The 16236-nt window shown below is 39.4% G+C and overlaps 1 protein-coding gene across 3 annotated transcripts in view; it reads right to left on the reverse strand.

The window, feature by feature from the left end:
- The window catches only part of Grm1 (glutamate metabotropic receptor 1), a 370085-nt gene that overhangs the window by 94688 nt on the left and 259161 nt on the right, over positions 1-16236 (reverse strand). For all 3 annotated transcript variants that reach the window (XM_052751016.1, XM_052751017.1, XM_052751018.1), the window contains one exon: positions 2383-2618. In XM_052751016.1, coding sequence (XP_052606976.1) covers positions 2383-2618 — 236 coding nt within the window. The remainder of the gene's footprint in view (positions 1-2382; positions 2619-16236) is intronic.

Consider the following 16236-nt stretch of genomic DNA (forward strand, 5'->3'; position numbering starts at 1 on the left):
CCAGCCCAGAGTAGCAAAACCTCCCAGCTGACCCCTAGATTCACGAACCAAACAAATTATTGTTATTTAAGTCACCAACTTTTGGTGGTGGCTTGTTTTGAAGGTGTATTGTGACAGTAGATAACTGATGAACATTCTCTACAACCTTGCAATCTATGACCCTGACAGAACAATAGTTTAATTCAATTCAGGAACAGAACTCCCCAGCCTAGGGAATGTTCAGTGCATTTTTTTTTCTTTTTTTCTCCTGAGAGGAATGATACATTACATACCTGAATCTCACAGGACAAAGCCAAATATTTGTATGGTTCCTGAAATAAAGAGGATTTTTACCTAAGGCAGTGAAGCTACACAACTCAGGAATTCTGGTGTGCACAGAGATGATGCTGAGAATGGGCCCCATTTACAGTCACGTTAATTGTGCAGTGCTGAGATCTGTGGGATCTGCTACTTTGTGGAAATATGTATCAAAGCTATGCTGGGATCATGAAATTCTCCAGCCATGTGTTGTATCTAGACACTGTAATTTTCTTACGTGTTATTGTCACATGAAGATGAAACGCTGACAATAATTTCATGCAGTATTCACAGTATCCACCAGCTGCCTATTTCCTATCATTATTTTTGTTATCATTGGCAATTTGTCCTGTTTCAAAAATTAATTTATTTGTTAAGATTCAATTTTGTTGTCTTAAAAGTGTGTGTGTGTGTGTGTGTGTGTGTGTGTGTGTGTGTGTGTGTGTGTATGAGCTGGAGTTAAATGTGGGCCCTTTGTAAGAGCAATATGCTCTCTTAACTACTGAGCCATCTCTCCAGTGCCCTAAGACTTACTTTTATACTTATTGATGTGTGCCCGTGTGAGTATATGCACATACATGTGCTGGTCATTATGGCTGCAGAGCAAGTGTCTTTCTTAACTGCTGAGTGACCTGTCCAAGCTTCTATTTGCTGGGTTCTGTTTGGTTGGTTTTTGTTTTTCTAGACAGGATTTCACTGTGTAACCCTGGTTGTCCTGGAACTCACTTTGTAGACCAGGCTGGCCTCTTACCTGCCTCTGCCTCCCAGGTGCTGGGATTAAAAGTGTGCCCCATGACATGTCTGGTGACTTGTCTTATTTTTAAGACTAGGTCTCATTACATAGCTTGGGATGCCTTCAAACTCTCAATCCTCCTGCCTCAGCTTCCTGAATGTTGGAATTAGAGGCCTGAGACATCATGATAGGTTCCTTCACGACACTGTTAATCAGCACTGTCAAATGTAGCAGTCGCATGTGCCCTAACCATGTTTCAACTTAAATAACTAAAGATAAATGAAATTAATTTTTGGCTCCTCAACCTCACAAGTCATAGGTATATGTCAACAGCCACATGTGGCTGGAGGCCACCTTAGTGGACAGCAGAGAGCCAGATTTTCATTACTGCAGAAAGTTCTAGTGACCAGCACCGTTCTATACTGTGTTCTGTTTTACTGACTCCATTTGATTGTCTTCCTGGTTATTCTAAAGTATTCGCAAGTTAGCGTTTGGGGCAACTTGTTGAATTTTCTGACCGAAGAGGACAGCTACAAGTCAATTCACTTTATTGCATGACCCAAAGGTGTCAGCTTTCAGTCAGTTTTGCAGGTCTTGGTCAGGGACATCTACCACCTCCTCAAAGCAGAGTCATGCTTGATAGTCTGTCAGCCAATTGCTTTAGCTCATTCAGGATCTCATTCAGGATCAACTCAGAAGTGAATCTCAGTCTCCATCTTCCTATCATTGCCATAGCCTAGGCCCCTAGTAATTACACCATTTGTAGGGTCCACCAAGCCCCTGAACACCTTGGAAAGACATGCTACCCTTCCTACTGGCTGAAGTGAACAGTGTACCAGCAGCAGCTGTCCACCTGGAAGCCACTGTCTGGTGCCCAGGTGAGACTGCTCTTTCTTGGCACCTGTATCCACAAACATCGTGTTGGCTGTGTGGATTAGGATGATGCAACCTGTTCCTCCGCTAATCTGTACATTAAAGCGGTCACAGAGGAAAGGACCAAATCAACATTGCTTATATGTATCTGTGGCTACCATCACCTAAGTGTGCAAAAACACCTTTTCCTTCTAGTTCAAACACTGGATGTCTGATTGCTCTGTTTGCTTGTCATTTACTTGTATTGTCTCTTTTTGTCATTAGCCCCATCAGAGACTAGTCTTCTTAACATACAGGAACACAAATCCATGGGGGGAGGGGACTATATCCATTTACTTTATTTAAGCTATTTTATAAGCTAAGCTTTCATTATTTCCCACTTTGAATCTCCAGCCTTGGTGAGATTTATTCACATTCACAGCCTGTAATGGAACTAGAGAAGATGACCCACACTGAGCTGCTCCTTTGCCAACAGTTACCTGTGCAGATTTTTTTAAAGTTGGGGTTCTCCAGAAGGTGTCCAGGTAGACGACACTGGAAGCGATGTTGCCAGAACTCAGGGAACCAGGGATTCCTTGTGTTGGTATCTAGCCTCAGCTTCAGGAAGTAGTCATCAAAGGACCTGACCTCTGGAGACTGCAGCTTGATCGTGATTCCTCCGTTGGCTTCCACCTCATAGCCTTCAATGACTTCGTCTCTGTCTGCCCATCCATCACTAAAAGCATTCAGGGATTGGGGTGAGGAGAGAAGAAGACAATGTCTCACAAATGAGCTCAGAAATATCAACAAACAAAGCAATCCAGAGAAGTTAAAGCCCACTTTGAGTCACCGTCACTACCCACCAGTGGTTCCCCTTTACTCGACAGGAGAAAGTTGTGGAAATTAAAGCTCCTACTTGTGTATTTGCATGGGGAAAGTGATGATAACAATGATGATAGTGTCAGTGATGACAGTCAAAGTTCACTGAGTCTCTCTTAGTCAGAAGATTCTGTCAATCACTTTCACGGAACGGAGATGAAACATTTTCAGAAATTACCTGAAGTTTTGCTGGGTCCAGGCAATCAGGTTGCCGTGTCTAGTTCTCACAATGCTAAACAATAAAATCACCTTGTAATTACTGTCCACATCGGAGACAGTAAAGCCCAGGTGCTCAGATTCTTCATTGAAAGCACTCAACATGTGAAGGGAACCCTGCAGGTGGTCATGACAGTGAACGGGACTGTGAGGAGGTGAGAATGAAAACTCGGTTCAGATTGACTTTGTCAACCAGGATCAAGACTTCAGGGAGTCTGGTGCTAGGTGGTTTACTCCCAACAAATTTAGACAGTACCATTTGGAAAACAGTTTTCTGGTGTAAAACAATCCCTGGTGCACAAGGAAGTGTACTTACACAGAAACTTAACTCAAGTATATGTCATTTCTTCCAAGAAGATGGGTTCCAAAGATAGACTACCTGTACTAGCTTAAGGGCCTAAGGAAGGGTCTGGCCTGGCTTTGGCCGTACAGATAGCGTAGAGGTCATTGGGGCTATTAGCCACCTCCACTAGTGGCAATGGGGGCTTGTGGTAGGACCTCTGGCTTTACAGATAATGTAAGGGTTATTTAGATTATTAAGCATCTCTGATCCTGATTGTGGGAACTTGGTGGAACCCTTGGCTACAAGGGTCATTTAGATTACCAGCTACTTCTAGCCTTGGTTGTAGGAGCTTGATATGGTTTGACTCAGTAGATAAAACAGATCATGGGGTTATTAATCACCTCCAATTCCAAGCTTTCTGCATGGAAGAAAAGGTACATCTTCCCCATTAGAAAGACAATCCTATGTTCTTGACATTCCTGGTCTCCCTGGAGATCTGTGGGTTCAAGGACTTTCTTGCTCTGCTCCCAACAAATGTGGTTTCAACATTATACTCAAACCATTTTAAGAGTTGTATGTTATGAAGTAACAGATTAATTTAGCAGTGTTTGCTCCTGGGATATTTTTCTCATTTGGCTCCCATAGAAGTGGCCAGAGTATTTTCCCAGTGCTACCCCAAAATAATAACATTTATAGAAAACCACCTCACTCCCAAATATAAACCTCCTACTCACTAAGTGGATGTCACTGACATTTCATCTAGAGGGTTGAGTTTTTAAAATGTGCTCATCTTCTCAAGCATTCACATCTTCCATGGGGGATGTAGTATCAATTAAATTCAAGTGTACGTGTGACCTGAGAGGTATCAAGAGCTGAGCACACAAAAAGGCTTGCTTTATTCAAAAGTAGTATGATATGTGAAAAAACACTGAACTCGGCTGTACTGAACTAAAAGAAAGCAGGTTTTTAACCGCCAAGGGAAATATTGGAAAAATACTACAGGACAACGTAGAGAGGTCGGTCCGGGTGACCAGGCCATCCAGGTTGGTTTATTGTCACTTATATAAATTAGTCTCATAACTTCTCACAGAAACTGGGAGGCAAAGTTCAACATACATTTCAAAAGGATGACTCCCAGACCCAATAAGAAAGATATACTAAGGTTATAAACACTGGCAAGCAGTTGGGAGATTTCCAACTCAAAGGGGTGACAAAATAATTTACAATTATAGGTTTGCCAGAGTCAATGCTCCCAGGAAGCTTAGTAGAGCTAAAGGGCATGGTAAGACCACCTTGACCAGAGAGTAGATTTATCCCTAGACACAGACATATGACACAGTCACCTGAAGTTAGTGGAACAGAATGCTATAGGCTATACTACAGAAAGTGTCTTGTTTGCTTTTCACAGAGCAAGGAACTAGCTGAGTACATTCAACTGAGCACAGCACCACTTGTTACCTGGGAAAATGTGTTCTCTCCTTAGCTGAGCTAATTGGTTCAGTTCCTCTCTAGAGGCCCGCAGTGAACCACCATGAGCTAAATTTTCAACAGATCCAGAATGACAAAGAGTAGGGCAGAAAATGTGCTCCTGAATTTAAGGGACTTTGAGGCACAGCATAGATTAACCAGACCAGAGCATGTGGGTATACCTCCAACCCCAGTAAAAGAGTTACTTCACAGCCCTGGATACATTCCTTTCCTTTATCTGCATTCACATCACAATCACCAGGATGCTTAGCTACAACTTCAACTGAGAATAAGACACATTATTTTCTGCCTACCTTAGTATCACCAACATCTGTTGTGTATTTAAAGGTAATTTAAATACAAAAAGGTTTTTATATATAAAAACAGACATCTAACAAGAATTACAAATCCTATGAGGTTAAAGAAGTGGTCAATATCACCATGAGGGAGAGCTTAGAAGTTCAACACAGTTGTGTGTGTGTGTGTGTGTGTGTGTGTGTGTGTGTGTGTGTGTGTGTGTAAGTTTGTGAGTGTGTCTGTGTGTATGAGTACAAGTGAGTGAGTGTGTGAGGGTGTGTATGTATGTAAGTGTGTCTATGTGTGTGAGTGTGTCTCTGTGTATGAGTGTGTGTGTGTGAGAGAGAGAGAGAGAGAGAGAGAGAGAGAGAGAGAGAGAGAGAGAGAGAGAGAGAGAGAGAGAGAGCTGAGACTTCTGTAAGAAGGTGGTATCTGACCTCAGGAGGAGGCAGCATTAGTCAGGTCAAGAGTGGTGAGAGGTTGTATTGGTCTCTGGTAGAGACAGTCGTCAGTACAGCTGGAATAAGAGAACTGTGGCATAAACTGTCATGGGCATAAAAGTTCCAGGCCGAGGACCAGGGGATAGGCTAAGATATTGTTGGCCTGTTACTCATAAGGCCCCTCTTCCTTCCTCCAGCAGGTTATGCGGCCAGGGAACAGTACCCCCGATAGATTGTTCTGCTCACCATCCCTGAATATGAAAGGTAGTCAAATTGGTCGAAGAGATTGACTTGTTCACCTTTCCTTTTGATCAATCTACTAAGAAAGGCATAACCTTTAAATACATGTTTAATTTATTGTCTGCTGGAAAGAAATGCCAATCATGATGAAAGGCAATAGGGATATATTTAAATTCATACATTAAAATGTATTCAGTCACACCTTAACTACATCAACAACAGCTGGAGATTTGAACCATAGTTCATGTCATGTTCAAAAGTGGAGCAAATCAAAACCAGTTAGACTTTCAAGGACTTCTGCCTATAGTTAATATTTGAAATCAAAATGACTTGCAGCTTAAAGAAAAGAATTACTTTTTTACGTAGAAGGTAGTCTGGATGTGTTATTTTCCAAAATTAAATATCGTGATAAATTTATTTAGCTTACAGTCTATTTAAGAAATGTATAATGTTATAATTTTACATAGCATTTGAATGAAAATTGTATATCTGATTTGCTTTCTCCCTCTCTCCCTCCCCCATCTCCAGCCTTTCCCCTCTCTCCATCTTCCCTGTCTTTCAATCCCTCCCTATTTTCTTTATTTCTTTATGTTCTTTTTTTTTTGTAAAGTAAAATATAATGTGTTAGTCCAAGAAGCAGAAAAATTTTGACCTTCATATCTTAGGAATTCTCTGTGAACATAGATCAATTTGCAATTTAGATAGTTAGAGCCCTACATCCTTTGATCATAGGTTGAACATTTTCACCCCCACTAAGATGGCACCCTTTCCCCTTCCAAAAGTTATAGCTGGTGTTAAATTCAATAAAGATCATAAAATAAAGGCAAAAAAATGTGGCAGCAAAACCATTCAGGCAGGATTACTGGGTGAATATTTATTTAAGTAGTGTGTGGTTGGAATATTATATGTGAGCTTAAATCTGTTACCAGTGATGCACAAGGAACTTTAGTTGTCCTTGGCTTTTTTTTTTAAGCAAGGTATCATTAAGCAGCCTTGGCTGACCTAGAACTTACTATATAGACTATTACAATATAGACTAGTCTGGCCTTGAACTCATAGAGATCCTCTGCCATTAAAGGTGTGTGCCACAACTCCCAGGAATATATATATATACACACACATGGAATTTAAATAAATAATCTACTTAGAAATATTAGTAAGGTAACTCTTCATTTTTATACTTTAAATTACTTTTTGTGTATATCCCTTGCCAAGTACACTTACAGAGAACGTTAAAGGTCATTTTCCCATTTAGCTGTGTCAGGGATTTGAGTGATGACATTTTATTTTTGGTGGGTTTTCTACGAAGTGTGTTTTAACAGAGAGCCAGCAGCATGCCTTGTGGTGTGCACTCTACTTGACCTGAGGTGACTTCCATCACCTGGTCACCCCTCATGGGTTGGGAATGCACCCAGCCTGCTGGGAGGTGACCCTACCTCAGACATTGTTGGACTCCGAAAGGCATATTTGCAGCCTCTGGCAGCTTCTGCTTTATCATCTGCTTCCCAGTTGTGAGTTCTTTTCCCTGCCTGGAACCTGGAAACAAAGCTGCACAGTGTGGAGGAACAGATCAATTGTCTAACAGAAAAACCCCATGCTTTAAGGATTTCTCAAAAAATACAAGAACCCTCAGTTCTTATCCTGCTTCAGTTATTTTGTGTGTATTTAAGTGTGCATCTACCTGTTCGTATGTGTACATGTGTGTGTGTGTTTGCATGTGAGCACTGGAGATTGACATGAAGAGCCTTTCCCCAACTGTTCCCTAGCTTCTTCTTGCAGTGTGGTCTCTCATGGAAGCTGGGACTTTGGCTAGGCTGGCTGGCTAGTGAATTTCAGGGAGCCTCCAGTCTTCACTTCCTCAGAGCTGGGGCTCCAGGCACCTGCTCGTGCACCTGGCTCTTTTTTTGTGCTGGGGATCAAACTCGGGTCCTTATGCTGACTTGGCAAGCACTTGGCTGGCTGAGTCATCGCCCCAGGCCTCTGCTCTCAATACTTTTACTCAGCAGTTCTTCAAAGGGCTGTCCTCGCCTCGCCAAACCATTTTCCTCTTCCTTATAAAATTTCATGTTTAAAACTTGAATAATTGTAAGATTTCTGCTACCAAACAAATTCTAACTTTAATAAAAGGAAAATATTGTTTCTTCAAACTCCATTAGTGACTTCACTAAGCTTCATAGATACTATTTTTGCAAGAAATGGATAGTAAACAGTGGAAATTATAAAATATATTAATGTCCCTTAAATATGTAAATATTTTAGAAAATATATTTATATTTTATTAGTTTAAATTTGATGGTATACTAATTTTTCTTTAAAGTGTTGTGAATTCAAAGAACTCTATTTTTTAATAATTTATTTTTATTTTACTTTCGTTGGTGTTTTGCCTGTATGCATGTATGTGTGAGGATGTCAGAAGCCCTGGAACTGGAGTTATAGACAGGTGTGAGCTGCCATGTAGGTGCTGGGAGTTAAACCTGGGCCCAACTGTTTTGTTTTGTTTTTTGAGACAGGGTTTCTCTGTGTAGTGCTGGCTGTACTGGAACTCATTCTGTAGACCAGGCTGGCCTTGAACTCAGAGATCCGCCTGTCTCTGCCTCCCAAGTGCTGGGATTAAAGATGTGTGCCACCGCCCAGCTGCAGTGGCTTTTTTGCACCCATAATTTAGATTAATGCAAATCACTTGAGTTTTATCAAAATAAAAAAAAAGATAAGACCTACTTTTTTTTTTCATTTACTACTTAGAAGTCTCCAGACTATGACATAAGAAAATAAGATGAGGATGATCTCAGTCCAGTGGACTTGCTAAGGTGAGCCATAAGCCTGGCAAACCAATTTGGTCAGATATCCCAATACAAAGTACTGGAGAACAGAGCTACCAGGAGAGCAGTCTGGAATACATCTCCCTGCAGACTGTGCTGTAACTGAATGTTAGAAGTTCTAAAGGTGAGAAAATAACCAACCAAAAGACTTTGAAGGACCGAACAGCACAGAATCCAGGGCTGGGAACACTAAGTGTTCTCCGTTCCCAGTGTAGAAAACTCCATATTTCTGTGGGGTTGGTTGAAGTGTTAAGGAAGGTCTTTTCTCAATACTGAGGAAGACTTGCTCCTGAATTCAGTCCTTTCTAGCAGAATCTAAGGAACAAGATACTCTAACCTCCAATACTCTTACTACCATCCTTTCTTATGGTAGTAACTAGAGCTACCATAAGAAACAGAGAAGTACCAGTGCTCAAAGACATACAATATATAGGCTCAAATAAAAACTATCAGATACTTCACTCCATGTGCAAGATAATAGGAAAAGAAATATTAAAGTGATATTTCTACAGAATTACTATATGGCAATGTAGATAGATCAGCATATTCCAGAGTCACATAACAGAATAACAATGCGTATATTTTAGATTGAGGAAACCTCTGAGTTCTCAGGAGACAACTTTGAAGAGACATCACCAGACTTTGTGAATTCCTAAACAGGAATAGTAGTTTCCCATAATATACGATGGGTTTGGGGGCATCTTAGAATATGGTTTTTAATTTTTTTTTTTATTGTGAGGCACTTGGGATGTTACTCTGAGCTGTTTAGTAATGAGATGTTTCTGACTTTGTAATGACAGAGAAATAGTCTTCTATGTGTAATAATCGTCTCAGCCTCAACTGACAATGTCACTTATGAAAGAAGCATGTGAACACGCATGGAGGGAGGGATAAGGGGCAGCATGGACAACAAGCCAGGATTTTGAAGATGAAAGTAGAGGGGAATGAGCTATGGCTGAGTGGTTTTCCGGGGCCGTTCTTTAACACTCTGAGATGGCAATGAGGATGTCAGAATCTTTCAGTTTCTTTGTAAAACAGATTTATTTTTCTAACTTGAACAAAAGGTCAAAGCACACCAATTTGTGGGCTTCTGAAAGCAAATCCAATGGTTTAGTAACTTCATTAATGAATTTCCCCCAACAGACAGTGCAGCTTATCCTAACCTCTCAATTCTAGGTCCTACTATTAGAAGAAAGAAAATGCCCATACTAGTTTGGGGTCAATAGCTACATGTCTTGTTAAGTCATTTTAAAGGTCTAAATAATTCCTGATTTTTTTCATTCAAAGTAAAGTATTTTTTTTAATTATTGAAGTTTCTTATAAACTGGTCAAATAAATTCATATGTGATTCTCAAAATAATAACCTATAAATAACAAATTAAATTTACTCAAGAACCAATAAGTGATCCTTGGAGGCTAGAAATAGCAAGAAATAAAGACCAAATGCTGAATGAGAGAACGGAACAGCAGCCCAAAGAAACTCAGTTTCTGTGCTGGAGATCCAGGGGATGGAAAATGAGGTCTAGCATCCATTTGTTCATGGCAAAGAGGTTCCATGAACCATGGCAGTCATGGAGCTAAAGCTGATGCTCCAGTATAAAGCTGGGAGTTTTGAACACCTGCCAAAGTCAATAGAGCTGGAATGGACAGGCTACCCACCGGCCTTTGGAAGCTTAAGTCAGTGCCTGGAGTAGGATCAAAAGCACAGGAGCTCATAAAGCGCATGGTGATGCATGAATCTAAAACAGAGCCTATGGTCCCTGTAGGTCAGGGCTACAGGCCTTCCTGAAGCCCACAAGTTACAAGTTTTGCCCCTCAGCTGTTGACAGGTGGTGGAAACTTGAAGAGATGAAACAGAGCTGGAGGTTTTAAATTCCTGGAAGGGTGTCATGAGGACTAGAATCATTCTCTCCCCTCCTCTGTCCTCCTTTCCCTCCCCTCCCCTTCTCTCTACCCTATTCTCTTCCTTCCTCTTCCTCTCCGTCTTTTCCCAGCTCTCATCATAAGATACTACCAAAGACCCAAGCAAGGGAGCCAGCCAGTCATGGACCGAAGCCTCTGAGACCTCAAGCCAGTGCCTCTTGTTTTGTTTTTTGCTTTTTGTTTTTTTGTTCATGTGTTATCTCAAGTATTCGTTATGTGACAGAAGCTGACTCACACAATGATACAAAAGCCATAATCAAAGAAATCATAAAGTCTCCTGTAAGATTACAGACAATCCCTAGAACCCACATAAAATGTCTTTGCAGGCCAATGTTAACAAATGGTTTCAAAAATCTTAGGAAATCTGAATGTTTACTAGATAATGGGGCAGATGGGGAAGTGCACAGATGTTCAAAGTTCAGTTAGGGAGTCACTTTTAATGATCTGTTCTACAACATGGAAAGTGGACTTGTTTGCAATGTATTGTGTTTTTAAAAATATGCGAAGAGGGGATAGAGAGATGGCTCAGCAGTTAAAAGAGCTTGATACTCTTGCAAAAGACCTGGGTTCTGTTCCCAGCACTCACAGCAGATGGCTTACAATCACTTGTAGCTCTAGTTTCAGGGGGTTTGATGTCTTCTGATCTTTGTGTGTTCCTGTAAGTACATGGCACACTTAAACTCACACGAGCACACAGGCACCCTCACAGGCACAGCACACACACACACACACACACACACACACACACACACACACACACACACATAAATCTTTTTAAAAATTGTTCAGAGCCCTCACAGAAAATAGTATATAAGATGACAGATGTGTCCATTAAACATTTAATCAATCACTATGTATGTATATCATAATATCACACTGTACTCCCAAATATATGCAATGATTGTCAATTAAAACCTACTGAGATGAGTGCACTATCATACATGAATTCATACACGTGTGTATGCACGTGTGGACTTGCACTAACACACATACACACAGACACACACACACACACCAGAGTAGTAAACTAATAATATTCACAAAAGGATTAAATTTTGGTTTTAAAAAAGTTATACTAATGTTGTTCATATCCTATCTCTATGCCATGATAAATTCCAAGAATATAGTGATATGAAAGACTTAAAAATAATCAAAGATCCTTCTGTCCAAAAACTGGCAGAAACAAACCACACCTTCTTCAAAACATCATCAACTGCTAAGGAATCAAATGGAAACTAGAGAAAGCATTTGAAAAGGCAAACTGTAGCGGGGAATGCAGCACAGTGCAAGAACAAAGCCTTGAATTTGATTCTCAGCACAGGAAAAAAAAAAACAAAACAAATCAAGAAACACAATAACCAAAAAGGGAAAAGAGAAATAACAATATGGTGACATGAAATTCCAAGTCTTTCAGTAATTACAACTTAATACATTGGGGTAAAACAGTGTTTTCTATGGATTTACAAAGAAATTCTCACAGCTACAGCTTCTGTGTAATAGATTCATCTAAGATGTAAACATACCAAAAATATAAAGCAACAAAGGAATCACCAAACAAATGCCAGCCAAAGTAAGGTGGGGAGGGGTCTATTCACATAAAAACCAGTTTGTTTGCAGCTAGATGTCATTATCAAGAACAAGAAGAGTCAGTACATCTGGAATATACAATAATTTGAAATTTATATACCAAATCACACAGCCTCAAGATAGAAAACAAACTCATAAAAATTATTATCTCATTCCCTCCTTGTAGTACATCATACTTGAATTAATTATCAGACTGAATGGGTAGAACTAGAAAAAGTACTCATTGAATTAAATAAAATACTATATAATAAGTAAAAAACACATTCTGTGGCTCTAAGGAGGATGTCTATTGCCAGAAATGTTTATATTGGAAAAAGAGGAAAGCTAAAAAAAAATGAAGTAAATACAAAACTTAAAAAGCTAGTGTCAGCCATGGTGTGTCCATACCTGGGAGACTGAGACCTGAGGATCACAAGTCTGAGAGAAGCTAAGGCTACATAGTGAGACCCTATGACCCTATCCCCCTCCAAGAGGAGAGACAGAGAGAGAGAGAGTCGGCCAAGCTAGAAATATATTGCTTCTTAGAAAACACTAAAATTACAAAATCCACAGTCCTCTGAGGTTGCTCCTACAGATGAAAAAGAAAGCACAAATGTGCAGCACTTAGAATAAAATTAAAATATAAATTAGGATACAAATGAAATTCAAAATAAAATTAGAAATACTATGAAAATTTTACTATGATACCAATTTAACCCTAAACAGACAAAGACAATTTCCTAGAAAACCTTTAATTAACAAACCCAACTCAAGACAGAGTATAAAATCTGAATAATCATATGCCTAATTACAATGAACACAGAAGCCTAAAATACACTCATTAAAAACTACTGGATTTCCAGATGGGTTTCCAAGGTTCCAAAGGACAGAAAATCACTATCTTCTACAATCTTATGCAGGGGTTTTTAAAGTGAATATTCTCTGATGCATTTTATGAAGTCTAAGCCTTAGAAAAATCCCAAAATTCATTCCAATATCTTTCATGGGCTAGTTGCAAATGTGAATGTTACAAAAATCAAGTTCTAGAAGACGTTGGAAGATCACACCACAAAAGGGGCATCATAACTATATTGGAGTAACTAAGTGAGGGAGTTGGTTTTCACTGATGACTGGCTGGTCTCATCAGAAAACTATTAAAAAGTTGAGTCCTCAGACTAAGGTTACTAATTTACCTGAAATGCCATCCCCTTTCCCCTTTTTCATTAGATAAATCATTGTGATATTTTGATTAAGGTGACATTCACACAATGAAGACCAACCATTTTAGATGGATGACTTTGGCAGCATTGAGAATAGCCAGTGTGTTGGTAATTGCCACCTCTGTCTAAATCCAAATTATTTTCATTATAAAAATAGAAATATTCCTGCCCATTAAGCAGGGATTCCCTAGTCCCCTCCCTATGCCAGTCCTTATCCTAGTATATTAAAATATTTGGTTTTAAAATTTCTTTATTTGAGTAGTTGGCTTAAATTTTTAAAAAACATCATTGAATGTTTTGACTTAAGATTAGAATTTTCAACAAGTTCTAAAATAGCACTAAATATACTCCTGCCATTTTGTAGTATATGTTTGTACAAGTTGTGTTCTCTGCACAGATGTTTATGAAATAAAAATGTTGATCAACTCTGAAAAATGCTATTGAAGCTCTACATCATGTGGGGTCAAATATTCAGCCAGGATTAATTTTTTTATGTGACAATGAATAAATATACACCTTGTTAGTATGTAAATTTGCATTTGTCTTTAATTAATGATAATATTATATGTACAGCATACCAGAGAATTGTTTTCAAATTTTTTTTTTTTTTTTTTGGTTTTTCGAGACAGGGTTTCTCTGTGTAGCTTTGCGCCTCTCCTGGAACTCACTTGGTAGCCCAGGCTGGCCTCGAACTCACAGAGATCCGCCTGGCTCTGCCTCCCGAGTGCTGGGATTAAAGGCGTGCGTCACCACCGCCCCGCTCAAATAATTTTTTTAAATTATTATTACTAAATGTTTGATTTCTATACTTACTTTGTATAGCTATATACCAGGGGTCATATAAAAATTTTTAAGTGAAAGGGATCAAACAGAGACCTAGAATAAGAAAAAGGAATCAATAAAATGATTCCTAATGATATTCTGCTATACTTATGGATCAGTGCCTAGCCCAGTCATCACCAGAAAGGCTATTTCCCAGCAGCTAATAGGAACGTATCTTCAGAGACTCACAACTAAACATTAGGCAGAAAGACAATCCAAATTGGAGTTCTTCATAGGGCCCCTCCCCTTGGAGCTCAGGGAACCCCATGGAAGAAGGGGAAGAAGAACTGTAAGAGCCAGAGGGGTCCAGGACAACAGGAGAACACAGCCCACAGAATCAATTAAGCAGTGTTCATGGGGCTCACAGAGACTGAAGCTACAATCAGAGCCTGCAGGGGTCTGTGCTAGCTCCTCTGCATATACATTATGGTTGTGTAGCTTAGTGTTCCTGTGGGACTCCTAGCAGTGGGAGTGGAGATGTTTCTGACTCTATTGTCTGCTCTTGGGACCCTTTTCCTCCTACTGGGTTGCCTTGTCCAGCCTGGATATGGGGGTTGGTACCTAGTCTTATTGTAATTGTGTTTGGTTCATATCCCCGGGAGGCCTGCTCTTTTTTGAAGGGAAGTGGAGGGGGAGTGGAGCTGGGGGTGGGGGCGGACTGAGAGGGGTGGAGGGAGGGGGAACTGTAGTCAAGATATATTGTATGGGAGAACAGAGAGAGATTGGGGATAGAGGACGATTTTCATATATATATGAAGAAGAAAAAATGATCAAAGATTGAGAAGTCTTGATATTAAGCACAACCAGCATATATCAAACACAGCTGGTCTCAGAGTTGAGCTGTAATTAACGCAAAAGTTCATCAAAAACAAGAGATAAATACATGAAATTATAGTCATACAAGTGAATACTATAAGTAAATGAGAAAAACTGATCTATTGAAGTAACAAAGAATCTCGTCCACGTAAGGCTGATTAAAAATAGATGCTAAACAAAACATAATATTTAAGTCACACAGTTACAGGTGATATCTCTCTAGTTGTAAAAATCAGAATCTTTTGAAACATAGTATCTACTGAGAGACTTGTGGGCCCCAGGTAACAGTCAATTTCTACCTGGATAGGAGTTATATGAGCATTTCCACTTAATTAGAATTCTCTGAGCATAGCACATTTTGTGCCCTTTTCTGCCTAAATGTTATACTTGAAAAATACATATATTTAAAAGTAAGACATATACCAACTTTTAAAGTAATTCTTAAAAAAATACTAAATATCAGAAGTAGACATGCTTACACATGTGTACGTGAAGACGAAGAAAAGGAAGAACTGAAGTGCTCAAAGTTAAACTGACTGATAATAAGACAGAAATTGGAGAGTGTCTATCACTTCAAATTAAGTGACATTGACCTAATCTACCAAGTCTGATAAAATTAATATATTAAATCATATCCCCAAGAAAGAACCAAAACTATGTTGTGTACACCTAAGAAACTATTTCAAGAAGCATGAAAATAAAAGGTATGTAAGAGTACACCTGAGAAATATAAATAAAAATAAGCCAGCTATCATAATTTTAACATAAAAAAACAAATAACTTCAGGCAAAAGCAGATTTTAAATTCAGGTAATTAATAACTTGAACTCCATATATGATAACAATTCCCCTTTGCTGTTCAAAAACCTTAGTCACAGGTTTGGGTAATTAGAGCATAGCCATCTTTGGGGATCTTAGCCAGCCTACCTCAGTATGACCTTTGGTCTATAACGATTCACATCGATCCCTTATGAAAAATGAATTCATCCTACCTCACTCAACATTTCCAAATGTTTTTACCTACTACAACATCAACTCAGAGTCCAAAATCTCATCTAAACCTCATCAGCTCTTTATTCTTGGGTCTTATCACCTCAATCATCTGAATCATGTATGAGTTTGACCGGAAATGGTCCTGCATCTGGGAGCCTGTGAAATTAGACAACAAATTATCTGGTCCCAAATAAACACTGGGACATGAGTGAGGCTGCACAGATGTCCCATTATACAGAAGGAAAATGTAGAAGAAAGCCATGCATACCAATTGCAGCCCAGTGAAAGACGAAAACAGATAAACAGCAGAGCCCAAGGACTGCAAATGGTCCTCTCATTGGGGACTCTGTCTTCTGGGTGTCAGGGTTGGCTGT

The sequence above is a fragment of the Peromyscus californicus genome, unplaced genomic scaffold (genome assembly GCF_007827085.1).
Source record: "Peromyscus californicus insignis strain IS unplaced genomic scaffold, ASM782708v3 Scaffold_22__1_contigs__length_63687245, whole genome shotgun sequence".
NCBI classification, from domain to species: domain Eukaryota; kingdom Metazoa; phylum Chordata; class Mammalia; order Rodentia; family Cricetidae; genus Peromyscus; species Peromyscus californicus.